The 14,217-nt window shown below is 34.9% G+C and overlaps 1 protein-coding gene across 3 annotated transcripts in view; it reads right to left on the reverse strand.

Annotated features, from left to right (window-relative positions):
- CNTNAP4 (contactin associated protein family member 4) overlaps positions 1 to 14,217 on the reverse strand; it is a 237,473-nt gene that overhangs the window by 64,656 nt on the left and 158,600 nt on the right. For all 3 annotated transcript variants that reach the window (XM_019710874.3, XM_074314549.2, XM_019710883.3), the window contains 3 exons: positions 11,614 to 11,785; positions 4,415 to 4,521; positions 1,747 to 1,866 (listed from right to left, as the gene is read on the reverse strand). In XM_019710874.3, the coding sequence (XP_019566433.3) occupies positions 1,747 to 1,866; positions 4,415 to 4,521; positions 11,614 to 11,785 (399 nt within the window). The remainder of the gene's footprint in view (positions 1 to 1,746; positions 1,867 to 4,414; positions 4,522 to 11,613; positions 11,786 to 14,217) is intronic.

Raw genomic sequence — 14,217 nt, forward strand, 5'->3', positions numbered from 1 at the left:
TGGAAGGCTCTTGCCCCAGATATTCACTGCCTGATTTCAAGTTGAGAACCCACCTCTGCAACACCTTCAATTTAATATTTCCCTCTTCTGCTTGTTTTGTTCCACAAAACTTTGATTTCATGAAACAGCACTGCCCAATGTAAACCTTTTGCAATGATGGAATAGGTGGCTATTGAGCAGTTAAAATGTGGACAGTGAGACTAAGGAGCTGACATTTAATCTTACTTTCATGAATTAATTTAATTTTAAATTTCTAACATTTGTTTCAATTCATTTATTTTTTATTAATTAATTTTTATTAAATTTGAATCTAAATAGGTACTTTTTTTGCCAATGGCTACTATATTGGATAACACACTTCATCTAGAATCCACTGAGTTTGATGATGAAGGCATCAAGCTTCCTTTTTACAACATTTATATACAATTTCCCCCAGGACTACTGGTTGCAAAGGAATCTTGATCTCTTCTATTATATTTTGTTTCTTTGGTCTGCTTGTTTATCCTTGTGCCTATCACACGCTGTTTTACTTAGCCTTTCAGTATGATGTCTTTATATCTGGTGGAGTTGAGTCCCTATTCTTCAAAATTAATTTGGTTCTTCTTGTCCCTTCAAATTTGCTGATAAATTTTAGAAACTGCTTGCTTGTTTTCACCTAAGCAATTACAACAACCAACAAACAAATGTGCTGCTGGAATTTTAATTGAGGTTTGTATTGAGTCTACATCTACTTGGGGAAAATTGATATTTGTACCACACTGAGTTTTCTCATCAATGAAAATTTTACATTTCTCCATTTATTTAGGATTTTAGTTTATCTCAGAACCATTTTATACTAATCTATAAAGAAGCCTTGCACATCTTTCATTAGATTTATTATCATATATTTGAGATTTTTGATGCTATTAAAAACAAAATCTAAAATTTCGTTTTCTAATTGCTTACTGCTGATATACAGAAATAAATTAATTTTTATATTAATTGACATCCAGTAACCATTCTGAATATCTCTAGATTATTTAGAATATTTTCAATACATAGCTGGTCATCTGCAAATATTGTAGACTCTCAGTTCTTCCTTTCTGGTACTTATATCTTTCATTCACTTCTCTTGCTTTATTGCACTGGCTAAGAACTCCAATACAATGGAGAAGAGAGTGGTATAGCAGGCATCCTTGTGTTAATGCTGGTAACAGGGGTAAAGTTTTCAATATTTCACCATAAACTGGGTTATATGCTATAAGGTTTTTTTGTGGGTACTCTTCAACAAATTAAGGTCAGTTCCTTCTATTTGTAATTGATTGATTTTTCATTTTCTTTTTTATCATGAATGGATGTTGAATTTAATGAAACATATTTTTCCACGACTATTAGTTCCTATTTAAATACATGTAAGTAAAAAATTCAAGAATAAACTTCATGTTTACCAAAATTTAAAAAGTAAATATTTTTCAAAGCTTTCACATACATCAGTCTTCATGGAGAATAAAGCCTATCCTTTTTGTTTTGGGACTTCGTAAAATGCATTTATTACTAGATGTTCTATAAACATACCACATGTATGGAAAATGACATTTTAAATCATTGTCATTAAACCATTTTATAAAGATTTACATTAGTTCTGCTGAACAATATACATTTTAATCAAATTGCAAATTAGGTCCACTTTCTACTTGCTTCATTTTAACTTTGTGTTTAAAGTATTCATGCAAATTTCACCATTAAATGAAAGTTGATTTAACTCACCAGTCATATTGCAATACAGAAGAAATGATTCTAAGGGACCACTTCCATCTGAGTCTATATAGTAAAACCCTGAAGTATTTCCTCTATGCTTATAGGCTTCACATGACTGCTCATAGATAGCTGGGAAAAAATAAAAACAAAAAAATGGATCATCATAAATGGAATAGTATAAAATGAATCTCTTAAATTTTAATTTGGACACAAAATATTCCAAGTTTTAAAATTTAATATGTACATTACTGACCAGAAGGAAAGGTAAAACATACTTTAAAACAAAACTCATTTTCTTTTTGAAAATGCATATGGATGAAAGTAGGTTAGATAGAAAAAAAAAAAGGAGAATGAGATTGTATTTTATGGTATTATTTTTTTATCACTAAAGGAATATGAGATCATTCAGTCAAAATAAAAATTTATTTTTACAGTTGATAGAACAACAAAAGAGAAGGTGGGTATTTTAAATGTTAAGACATTTCTAAGTATAATTTTGGAAACCCATCCAAATGGATCTTTCAATATTCATTTTGAAATTCCTAATTCTGTATCACCTTGTAATAACCTAACATCTGAAGTACAATAGTGTAACCTCCTTAAATAATCTCCTGTTCCCAATGATTATGCAATAGAAAACTTTTAAATAATGTTGTAACTATTTTCCTTTCTCACATAAAATTATCTACAGATAAAACCCTTTTTATATAAAACAAATATGGTTTACAAAGCTCCTCATCAATAATTTAAAAAGTAATTTACAAAAGAAGCTTTCCTTAATGCTCTTTAATGAGAATTCAAGATAATTAAAATTCAAAGCAGAAAACATATTTATATGAAATTTGTCCCCAACTGATCTCAAAGTGTTTTGATCCATAATTGGATGTTTTTTTAATTATATGATTATGTATTTCCCATGTACAAGGTTTGATATTAATACATGTATATGATGCATAATCTCACTGAATACTTGGCCAAGTGTACTGAAAATTTCCATCAACCTCTGTATTCTGTGAAATGAGAAGTAAATCTTCCCCTGAATGTCCTTCCCTAATGCATTCTAAATTTTTGAAAATTATGTTTTAATATAAAATAATATAACTAATTTACTCAGTGTTACAAAAATTTCATATAGTCATACCAAATTACTTCTCCACCCCTCTATAATCTGATGGTTTTATTTTTTCCTATTATATATTATATAGAAGGAAATATAGGAGTGGATTGCTTTCCAGTCACATTTGTACTTTTTGCAGTGAAGCAGGCATGTAAAAATGGTTAATTCATACACATCTATATGTGCACACCTGTGTTCATAAACTCCTTAAAAGGTGTTTGCAGGATGCACACATAACTTTGCACTGAGAGTGGCTGTTAGAAAGGTCACAGGATCAGATAGGGTAATTGGGAGTACTTTTGCTCCATGTCTATTGCTTGACATTTTATAACTTGATTGTTTGATATACTATTTTCTAATAAAACTGTTTTAAAAATCTTATTTATTTTTTATTAGTTTCAGGTACACAAAGCAACATAATAGTTTTTAAAAGACCCATCCCTGCCCCTCCCTCTACTCATGCTAAAGATAGTGAAGGCTTCACTATAACTAGGTTTATCCTCCTGGTCCCATTCCTAAGAATGGTTATCAGCAAAAACAAACAAACTAACAAACAAACAAAACCTTCAGTTTCATTTAGACTACCTGCTCAAGAATCTAATAAGTTTTCTCAATGATTGGGTCAAATTGTGGGCCACATACGAAAATATCTTATTTATTTATCATCCTTTTTTTTTTCCTTAGAGCTGTTCGGGTTTATACTTAGATTCAGTCATTAATAACAATTAAAGACAAAAATTAGTCAAGTAAAATACATTCAATTAGCTTCCTGCTTTGAGTTAGTTACTACAATGGGAATGATGGAGGACACAGAAAATGAAAATACACGGTCCCTTCACTAGCTGGGTGACCTGGGTCAAGTGGCCTCTGGTTACACTGAGGTGTGACTTCAGGAACAGCAAACATTCTTCACGATCTTATGAGGCAATATGTAAGTTGATGCCCCTTATGACTCTGGCTGCAGCCCTGAACAGGACTTCTGAGAGGCCCCTTGGGGGCCCCCAGGACTGGGAGCCCAAGATTCCAATCTCTTCTCTGGCAGGAGTACAAAGCAGCATACAGTAAAGAGACAGAGAAGGGTGAGGCTGATGACTGTAACTAACGCGCTTGGGTCTCCTCAGCGTAGGTACCAAACAACTGGACAACAAAATGGTGTGAGTCTTACAACACATGCAAACATTTCATCGGAAAAAAAAACTGCATGATTTATAATAGAGGAAAAGTGCATTGATTGTAATCCCAGGCTCTGGAGCATAACTGCAAGTGTTCACATCCTCGCTGTGGCTCAATTATTTACAAAGCCTTAGGCAAGGTGATTCATCTCTCCCTGTTAACTCATGAGTAAATTAGGGATAATAATAGTACCCACCAACTAGGGTGGTGATGAGGATTAAATGACTTAGGTCAACTAGAAAGCAACTGGATGCTAAAATTCAGGGGTGTACATTCCAATACATGGTTGCACATACAAGGACATATATAGACACATGGCAATGAAGTGGGGAAATGGAACAAGGAAATCAGAAGAGAGGCGAGAGCAAGCAGGTGTGCTCAGCTTACGGTTGTGGCAAGTAGCTCCGTTGTAACCAGTGTGAGCACAGTTGCAGTGAAAGGTATTCCAGGACTGGGAGCATTCACCTCCATGTTCACAATAGTTGGGCAAACACCTGCATGAAGGTGCAAACACAATCACTATTTTTCACTTTGAGAGGTATCGTAAAATATCGATCATGTGTACATGGACAAGTGAAAGAAGAATGTCAACAGTAACATCAAGAGTAAATTTAACATGACTAATGATCATCCAGTCTGTTGTTAAGGTACTTTAATCACAGAACTAAACCTTAGATCGATAAATTCACCAGATTTCAACCAATTCTCAGGTAGTCGTGGCTCCTTAATTTTCACCATCTTACTCTAGTAGAGCCCCTTCTTTTCCCTAAGTGACATGACGCTAACTCAATATGTTGCCAAAAACATCAATAGCTTACACAAAATAACAATATTTAAGCAGACTGATTTACCACTGCACTGAATATTTAAAGGAAGAAGAAACAAAGAGGACAGGAGAGAAGAAAGGGGGAGGGAGGGACATCTTTATTCATTTGGTGAGTACCTCCAGGAATGCTGAAGGTCTGCGATGTAGACACAAATTCCAAGCAGTGTATCAGGGTGCTGTAAGTGCTGAACTGAACTCACAGGGGCTCCCAGGATATTTAAATTTTCAAGATCTGTCAGTGTGTGACTTGCTAGATTGAAGTAGTTCAACTTCAACATTAGATAGCAATACATTCCTTTTAATGACATCTTATTTTTGAGAAGCTGAACTTTTAGTCGTTGATAAAATTTTTTAAAAAGTACTATGTGAAGTCAATGTTGAACAGAAAATGAAGGTGGCAATATCTGAACTGATTGCAAGCTTTGAAAAGTTGTACAAAACCCAACAGCAAACATGTACAATTACTAAATAATGCGTTTAATTAAAAAATGAAGAAAAAATATTTTTCAAATTATATATATTTTTTCAAGTTACATATAATTTGAAAAAATATATTTTTCAAATTACATATATGTGTATAAAATTACATATATACATATATCATCTTTAAAAAATTTTTACTAAATTTATTGGGGTATCCTTGGTTAGTTAAATTGTATAGGTTTCAAGTGTATATGTCTATAATATATCATATATATATTGAATTGTATGTTCACCACCCAGAGTCAGTTCTCCTTCCATCACCTCTCGTTTGACCCCCCCTTCCCCCTACTACCACCCCCTTCTCCCCACTTACCCCTCTGGTAACCACTAAACTGTTGTGTGTGTCTATGAGTTTTTGTTTGTTTGTTTTGTTTGTTTGGTGCTTTCAGTTTTATATAAATAATCTTTTTTAAAGGGTTACCAAGTTGTTAGGCCATAAACACTTATGAAGTTGTTTGGACCTAAATCACTTTTTAAGTGAAAGTGATAGGTATATCTTTTAGCTTAGGACACTATGAAAAAAATTACTGAATGATGCATTGAGCCCAAGGCTTTAAATGTTCTCATTCATCGCAGATTAAACAAACTACAAAACCCGCCAAGAATATATTCGCGATGGGGTTTCTGCAAATTCCTTTCTTAAAATGAAGCATGGGAACTTCATGTTTTGTTTACAGGATTTTTTTCAACTATAACTAAAAATAATGTTATTAATTTCTCCTGATGATAAAAAAAAAATAGATGTTGAATGTACAGAAATCTGGGAAACAATAGAAAAGAAATATAGTTTACAATCTCAATATATAAAAATTACCACCATAACATACATATTTATGTCTTTGTGTTTATATATACATTATACAATATACATTATTGTATATACATATACATTATTGTATTGTATATACATATACATTATTGTGTTATACGATATACATTATTGTATGTACATATACATTATTGTATATATGTGTGTATATACGTGTATGTATATATTTAATTATAACAATCATATTATTTTACAACTGCCTTTTAAAAATTCTAGAATAAATAATTGGCATCTTTCCATGCCAATTAACTTTACATATATTTTAGCATTTTTATAGATTCATAGGAATCCATTCAAAGGACATTTCATGACGTATTCAATATTTTAAGCATTTCAAATCAATAACAATCTAGAAGAGGGAAGTTTTTAAAAATTAAAACAATAACAATCCTACTTGGTCATCAGAAAAGGATATAACAGTCTGTTCTTTAACAGACCTGAGACTATATTTTAAAGTAAGCAGCTATGCCTAAAATTCTAAAGAATAAATCTTTAATTATTGTTATACATGTGCTATTTCTAATTGATCAGCTACTAAAAGATTCACATCCATTATCCTTGATTCTTGTTAGTCAGACTTGACTTTCACATATTTTAATTACAGTGAGAAAGACTGGATTTTGGATTTCATTTAAATTCATCATATAGTAGTTCTATTTGACTTTTCTTGCCTATGGCAAATTACATTGCACGGTGAAGTGCTAATTCTCACTATATTGTCTATTCAACCAGGCACAATAATTCTCCAGGTAGTCCACCAAAAGAAGGTTTATTCAGGAAAAGAAGAAGAAACAAAACCGCCACAGCAAGGTGAAGACACACACCTCTGACCGGCCGCCCACATGCAAAAAGAAGCTCTTCCCAAGATGGCCCCCTATATAAATCTCTCTCCCGGAAGTTGGAACCATAAAGTTTTACTTTTATCATCCTAAACAATTGTATTGTACACGTCTCTTCAGTAGTTACTTCAATACAAAGTAAAACAACCCATCAACCCATTTTATTCTAGCGTTTTCCTTAGATGTTTCCATCATTATTTTCATTGCTTGTGAACTTGAACAAATGCATATGTACATCAACGTGCCCAAAACTGAAGTGACGTGCATGATTTTGGTTTATCCTGATTTCCTGTCCATTCCAATATAAATTTCAAAATACTTTCACACAATGTAAAACTTGGCCGGAATTAATGATATTGAAGTAAAACTCTATCTAAGATTATTACATTTAGAAAAATTGAACAGTTTGGTGTCTAGGGGGTCCTAGGATATGGTGACCACCTGAAATCAAATCTCCTGTCCTTCCTCAAAACTATGAAACCAACAAGAACCAGCCCCTCACCCCTACCCCACCCCTCTTCCTCTCCCAACTAAACAAGCTAGGTCTTTAATATTACAGCCCCATGATCTTCAGATCAATTGTCAGCAGGGGAATAAGCACCACATGTGAGCATAAGGGAGAAGGAACAAAGAAAGGATTAAGGGGCTTCTGGGGGGGGGGGAAGGAGAGGGAGTGGGGGACTGGTGGGAGGACAAAGACCAGCCTGAGGGGAGATGGTGCAAGGGAGGCTCGAGGCCCAAGCCCAAGGACTGGTGGTGGGGGTGGACTGGGAGAAGAGCATGATGGAGGTCTAAAGGTTGGGCCTGCTGAGGTTGCCATGGTGAATGCTGTGACATAGCAGCCTCGATTCTTGTCAGGAGTCTCAGTAGCTCTGGTGTCATCTGAGACCAGGGACACACCACACCTTCTGCCTTACTGCACTTGGGAAAGGATAGATGATGTCAGGGCTGAGATGCTGACCTTCCCCAATCAGTGGATATTCTTTAAAAGTTGATATCCAAAGATATACCTAATTCTTTTGTTTAATAAGTGCTTTAGATCCAAGGAACTTAGTAACTATTGATGCCCTAATCACTGTCATCCCTGCCCCAGCCCCATTTGGGTTTCTGCCAAGACATGGGAACATGGACAGGGGGACATGGATGGCAGCTCCCTTTGTAGCTCTACCCTCATTTCCGTCATGGGACTGACTGCCCTCACCCTTCAGCCATCCCCCACCCAGATTTCATGGACTTAAGGCCACCTGTCCTGTAGGTGTATGTCCACAGAGGACAAGGAGAAGGGTTTCTAGGTGAGTGTGTGTGCATGTGTGTGTGTGTGTGTGACTATCCATTAGGAAGATATGCATGTGTAAGAAGTGTGGGAATGATCTTCTGAGTGTATGGGTGGGTGTGTAAAGATGGTGAAGGTGTGTGAGAGTGTACATGTGTGAGTGTACACGTGTAAGGGTAACGTGTAAGGAGGTGTGTGGATGTGTGTAAAAGGAGGGTGTGTGTAAGGACTATGTGTGGTAAGGAGCTTTTTAAATATGTGAGTGAGCACATGAGTGTGTACGTGTGTGAGAGACTGCTCAATGACTATGTTAGTTTATACATGTAAAGAGTGTATATGAATGACTGTATAAGTGTGAGTTTGATCCAAGTTTAAGTTAGTGACAGTAAAAAAAAGAACTACATTGTTTTCATTCCTGTCACACTTTAAAATATATTTTAATGTTCCTGTTTGTTTTTAATTACAATTTATTAAACCATAAAATTATGTGTTTACTATACACAGATTAAATATTAACCATAATAAATGTTAATGTGTACCCAGGGGGACTGTATGGCATGACAAGTAGACATTTCCTGGTACCAGAGGGCTTAGATTTGATGCTGGGCCCTGTCTTCTTAGCCAGTTTATTTAACCTCTCTGTGTATCTGGGTCCATATTTACAAAAAATAAATACTACTAAGAACAGGGTCTTAGGGTTTTTGTGAGGATTAATTTACATACATATTAATTAATTTAAAATTAATTTTAGAACACAGTCATTGCACAGTCTCTCATACACATACACACTCATAAACTCACTCACATATCCAAAAGCTCCTTACATACTTGCACAAACCCTTGCCCACACAACGCCCAACTCCTTACACATTAACCTGTACAACATGCACACGCAGACACACATTCACACCATTCTTACACTCACGCACACTTGTAAGGTCATTGACACATACATTCACACAGTCCTTACACACTCACATCTTCCTTACACACACACACACACACATACACACTTAAATACTAATTCATGTTAAATGCTTAGTACAGAGCGTGGTATACAGATTTTTTTTTAATGTGCTATTTAATAATGCTTTGGAAGCTATGTCAATAGGTATAGCACGTAAAACCAAGATAAATAAATACAGTCAGCCCTCTGTATCCACAGGTTCTGTATCCACAGATTCAACCAACCGGGAATGGAAAATATTCGGGAAGAAAATGTAGTGTTGCTGATATGTATGTACTATGTACTCAGGCCTAGAATGGCTATGTCTGCGCTGAACATGCACAGACATTTTTCTTGTCATCATTCCCTAATCCATATAGTGTAACAAGTATTTACACAGCCTTTCCATTGTATTATGGATTATCAGTCATCTAGAGATGATTTAAATACAAAGGAGGATGTGCATCAGTTATATGCAAACACTACGCCATTTTATATAAGGGACTTGAGCATCCATGGATTTTGGTATCTGTGGGGGACCCTGGAACCAATCCCCCACGAATACCAAGGGACAACTGTATGTATTTTCTTCTGAGTACAAAAAAATGAGTTTGGAGATATATTTGGAAATTTAAAAGGTATACAAATGTAAAAGTTACTTTGATTTTTGTGGCTTTTTAAAAAAACAAATTGTTAGGGTGACCGTTAGCCTGAAGTCGTTTTCTTTAAAAAAAAAAAGTGTAGTCAAGACCTATGCATAATTTGCTCACTATTTCTGAAGTCTTTTTGAGGTGTGATATTGAAACCATACATTCTCTAGTTGTGCTGTGTCTTACTCTATTTAAAGTGTGTGCCTCCAGAAAGCAGGCAATATGGACTCCTTGTGTAAAATGGTAGCTTCAGAGTAGCCACAAAGGAGAAGTATGGATCTGCTTGTCTCCAAAGAATTTTCTGCAATCTGAGACAGTCAACATCACCATCATTCATGGTGTGGATGACCAAATCTCCCTACTGGTCCCTGATGGCTATTACCCATTGGAGGTGGGGGCCACCCGCCTCTGTGAGTGAGTCCCCCACTTGGGGGGAGCATATCCAGGGACCCTGGCTATATGCCCTCTTCAAAACTGGGATTAAGGTTCCAGAGCTGGTGTGGCTCTAACTATGGAAAAGGTCACTTCCATTTAATCCCCAAACCAAGCCAACTTAGGTTTATTGTCTAAATTCTCCCTTTACATACCATCTTTCATTTAGAAAGGATTGTTTTATCTACAAAATGGGTTAAATAAATAAATGTGTATTCCTGCAGAGGAAATGGTGTCCTTCTAATCTGTTGCTAAATAAGATTATAATTATATTTTGTAGACATAACAATATGTATTAGTGTTCAAAATAGGATCAACAGACATTGATAGACTACATGGTCCATCAGATATAAACAGATGAGTGTTTATGTTGATAAAATGTTGCATACAATAAAAAGCTATTTTTAAAACTCAGAATTTATGAATTTATTCAAAATATATACTGAACACTACTACAGGATGGGGGCTAAGTTTGTCACACTGTTTAATCTTTTAAAATTCGTAACAGTTGATGACATTCCAACTGAACTAAATTTACTAAAATTAACAGCCTTGATATTAAAGCATGACTGGAAAGATTATTTGGCTCAAGTTGACCATGCCTAAAAATGTTTTTAAATTATTCACTACCAATTATCAGGCTAAAAGTTGCTTGTCTACTACAATTAACTCCCAAATTTTGCACTACCATGTGCTGTACTGGAATTCCTACTGAAACCACTGGATCAGCCTTACACCTTCATCAATACTGCAGCTCCAAACTTTTCGAGAGGAAGGGTTCTTTTTCATATTCCCTGCACAGAAAATAGTAATGGGTTTTACACATTAGGAGCATAGCAACCAGTTAAATTTCTATGCCTCTGAAGATATTAGCCATCAGGGAAGCAAAAGTCAGCTTGATAACAGTACCAGATAGGTCTCTTGATTTATTGGTACCTTATGATCAATATTACTGTTAGAATATCCTAAGCTATTGAGTTTATTGATCTATTTTTGATACACTTATACCCACCTAAAATTATAGAAGCATCAACATCATCTTTAGTGAATTGGTAGCATGTGCACATATGAATAAGAGGGTCACGTGTCTTCTATCTAAATTGAATCATTGCAACCATGACTTATAAAAGTAAAGGCATAGTTTTCTTAGTTCTAATGTGAATACAATCCATTTCCTGTGTAACAGGTAATGGCAGAAAGGAGGAAAGAAAAAAATGTTTTACATATAAATTTTAATCTGCTGCCAAACATTCAACAATGGACAGGTCGAAAAACAAACAAACAAAAAAGAAGTGAGATGGTCCTTACCTGTCTGTGATTCCACATGAATCTATCTGAAGGTCACTGAAGTTCCCAAGAGACCCCTGCTGAACTGAAATCAGGTCTACCATCTTGTTACTGATAGAAATGCGTCTCATACAGCCCTGAAATCCACCAACAGGATTTTTCCATTTGGATCCAAAGCAATTGTCAGGACAACCTGATGAAAACAAAACAAAACTAAATAAAACCAGGGTATATCATGAGTCAGGATTCAGTGCGATAGAATGCTTCATGAAAAAAATAAAATAGGCATTTGATTATTTTCTTAAATTAAAAGAGGGAGAAAAAGCCCATTGTAGTCATCATTAGTTCGATCTAAATAACAAATTGCAATTCCTACAAAGTAGTTCTCTTTATTATCATAGGATTCACAGAAAATGACTACTGTTATTATATAATAGTCATGTGCAGGGATATTAACTTGATCCAAATTTTAAAATGTATGCATATATTAGCTCCAGAGGCCTAAACATGTTAGTCAGCAGTATTAAATTATACAATATATAACTTAAATGTAGGAACTTAGTCTTTTGGAACACAAAAAGAAGAATATAAAGGATGAAAATGTGCACTGTAGATAAGAAAAGGTAAATTAATATTGGTAAAATACCTTTATATTTAAAGTTAACTATTTGGAAAAGAAGTTCTATTGACTTGGAATAAAGTTACCAACTATTTTACTTAATTAAATGCTTTATTTTCATATGCATTTAAGAGCCATATACGTATGCATTTAACAAATTATAATGACTTAATGTCAAAAACATTTTACTATTTGTTCTTATTTATTCTTTGCCTCATAAAAGAATGTTCCATTTATATTGATTTTTTCTTTAACATCTAAGACCTGTTACTAACTATTTAAACAATAAAGAACTATAATATTGACCATCATTGTCTGGGGTTTAATGATATTCTAAGTGTTTCTCTATCCAAGTGAAATAAATAATTTTATGGAGTATGAACTCATGTATTTCACTTAGGCATTTTTCATTAATCTTTCTTTGTTGTTATGGCTGTCAACCACTATTAAAATTTCAAAGAATAAGAAATGAATCAGCAACTTCCTAATTCTGCACAGTCCATGCTACTTTTCTACGTGAAAATTTCCAATATAATTAAATATTTTGACTAAATATGTTTATCCTTAATGCTTTATTTTCCTAACAAAATACATTTACATGGGAATTCAAGGCGAGATTCATAGTCAAAACTGTTATAGGATACATTGAAATGTTATATTTTAACCAATGGAGATGATGACGTTTCAAATTTAGTACATCAAGAAAAGGTAATGAACGCTTTGTGAGTATCAATTTATTTGTGCATGGTACTATACACATTTTCAGTGCTTAAATTACTTCTGTGGTGTAGGATATGGTTACTATATCTCTGTATGTTTTCTAGATGACTTATTAACCAATTAAGAATGTTAAAATAAAACTTGAGAGGATAATAGTTCAATAGTATTTGGGGGCAACTACAATATGCCAGGAATATAAACAGCTCTGCTAATCTCCTTTTCTCCAGGAGGTGTTTCCTGACGTATTTCAAACTATTGCAGAATAAAATAACTTGTGCAATCTGCCTGTAGGGAACGAAACTAAGAAAACTTGTAGTCACAAGGAAAGGTCATGGAACTTTACAGAAAGCACACCCTCACACCATGAGGTACTTCATATTCCTAACCACAGTGTTTAACAGCAAGAGATGCTAAGAACAAAGAAAGGTTCAAGCCAGGTTAGTCTCATTACTCCGTGATGACAGGCATCTACAAGTTAATATAATGCAACAGCAGAGGGAAGTTCAGCATTAAACCCGTTTGAGAGGAAAGTTCTAAAATATGAAGATTTCTGGGGAATACTTAATGCTGAATTAATGGATAGATCCATTACCAGAGGCAGTCAGCATGTTAAGCACCTCTGAGGATGACAGATAAATTATCACTGTGTGTCACTGTGCCAGAAGTGAGATGTCGGGTTTGACTTCATGGTGAGGCAGCCCCTTCACTGGATGGATAACGTTTGATCTACACGAGCATGGGTGTGAGAATTCTGCACACAGCCTGGTGTCTCTAGCTTGTGCTGTACAGCGTGTTAGTCAACAGCACAAAAGACTGCATAGGGGAATATACAGAAACTAGACATCCATCCTCAATTTGGAAAACCCAGATTTAAAATGTATAACTTATAAATGAGAAAAGTTGACCATGATACAGCCTGACTTTTTGAAAAGCATGCATTTGAGGGGGGCAGAGAAAAGGGTAAAATGATGGACAGATGGTGGAGTTTGGTGTGGGCTGCTCCTGAACTTGCAGGGTTCTATGTAACTTAGAATGGAGATGCAACCAAGGCTGTTGGAACACCCTGCTCCTTTGCAGTAGAGCACCACAGCCAGGTTAGACTGACTGTTTGCTGACAAGATAACTGGAAACTTGCAGATGAATTTAAAAAGAAGTGAAGGAGAACTGACGGGAAGTGTCTAGAACGTGAGATATTATTTACTAGCAGATAAACTGGCTGAAGAATTAACTAGCTAAGAAAAGCCTTTCACCTACATAAAACAGATCCTAGTAATAAAGGGGATTCT

The sequence above is a fragment of the Rhinolophus sinicus genome, chromosome 8 (genome assembly GCF_057876585.1).
Source record: "Rhinolophus sinicus isolate RSI-liver-muscle chromosome 8, RSI-T2T, whole genome shotgun sequence".
Lineage (NCBI taxonomy): Eukaryota > Metazoa > Chordata > Mammalia > Chiroptera > Rhinolophidae > Rhinolophus > Rhinolophus sinicus.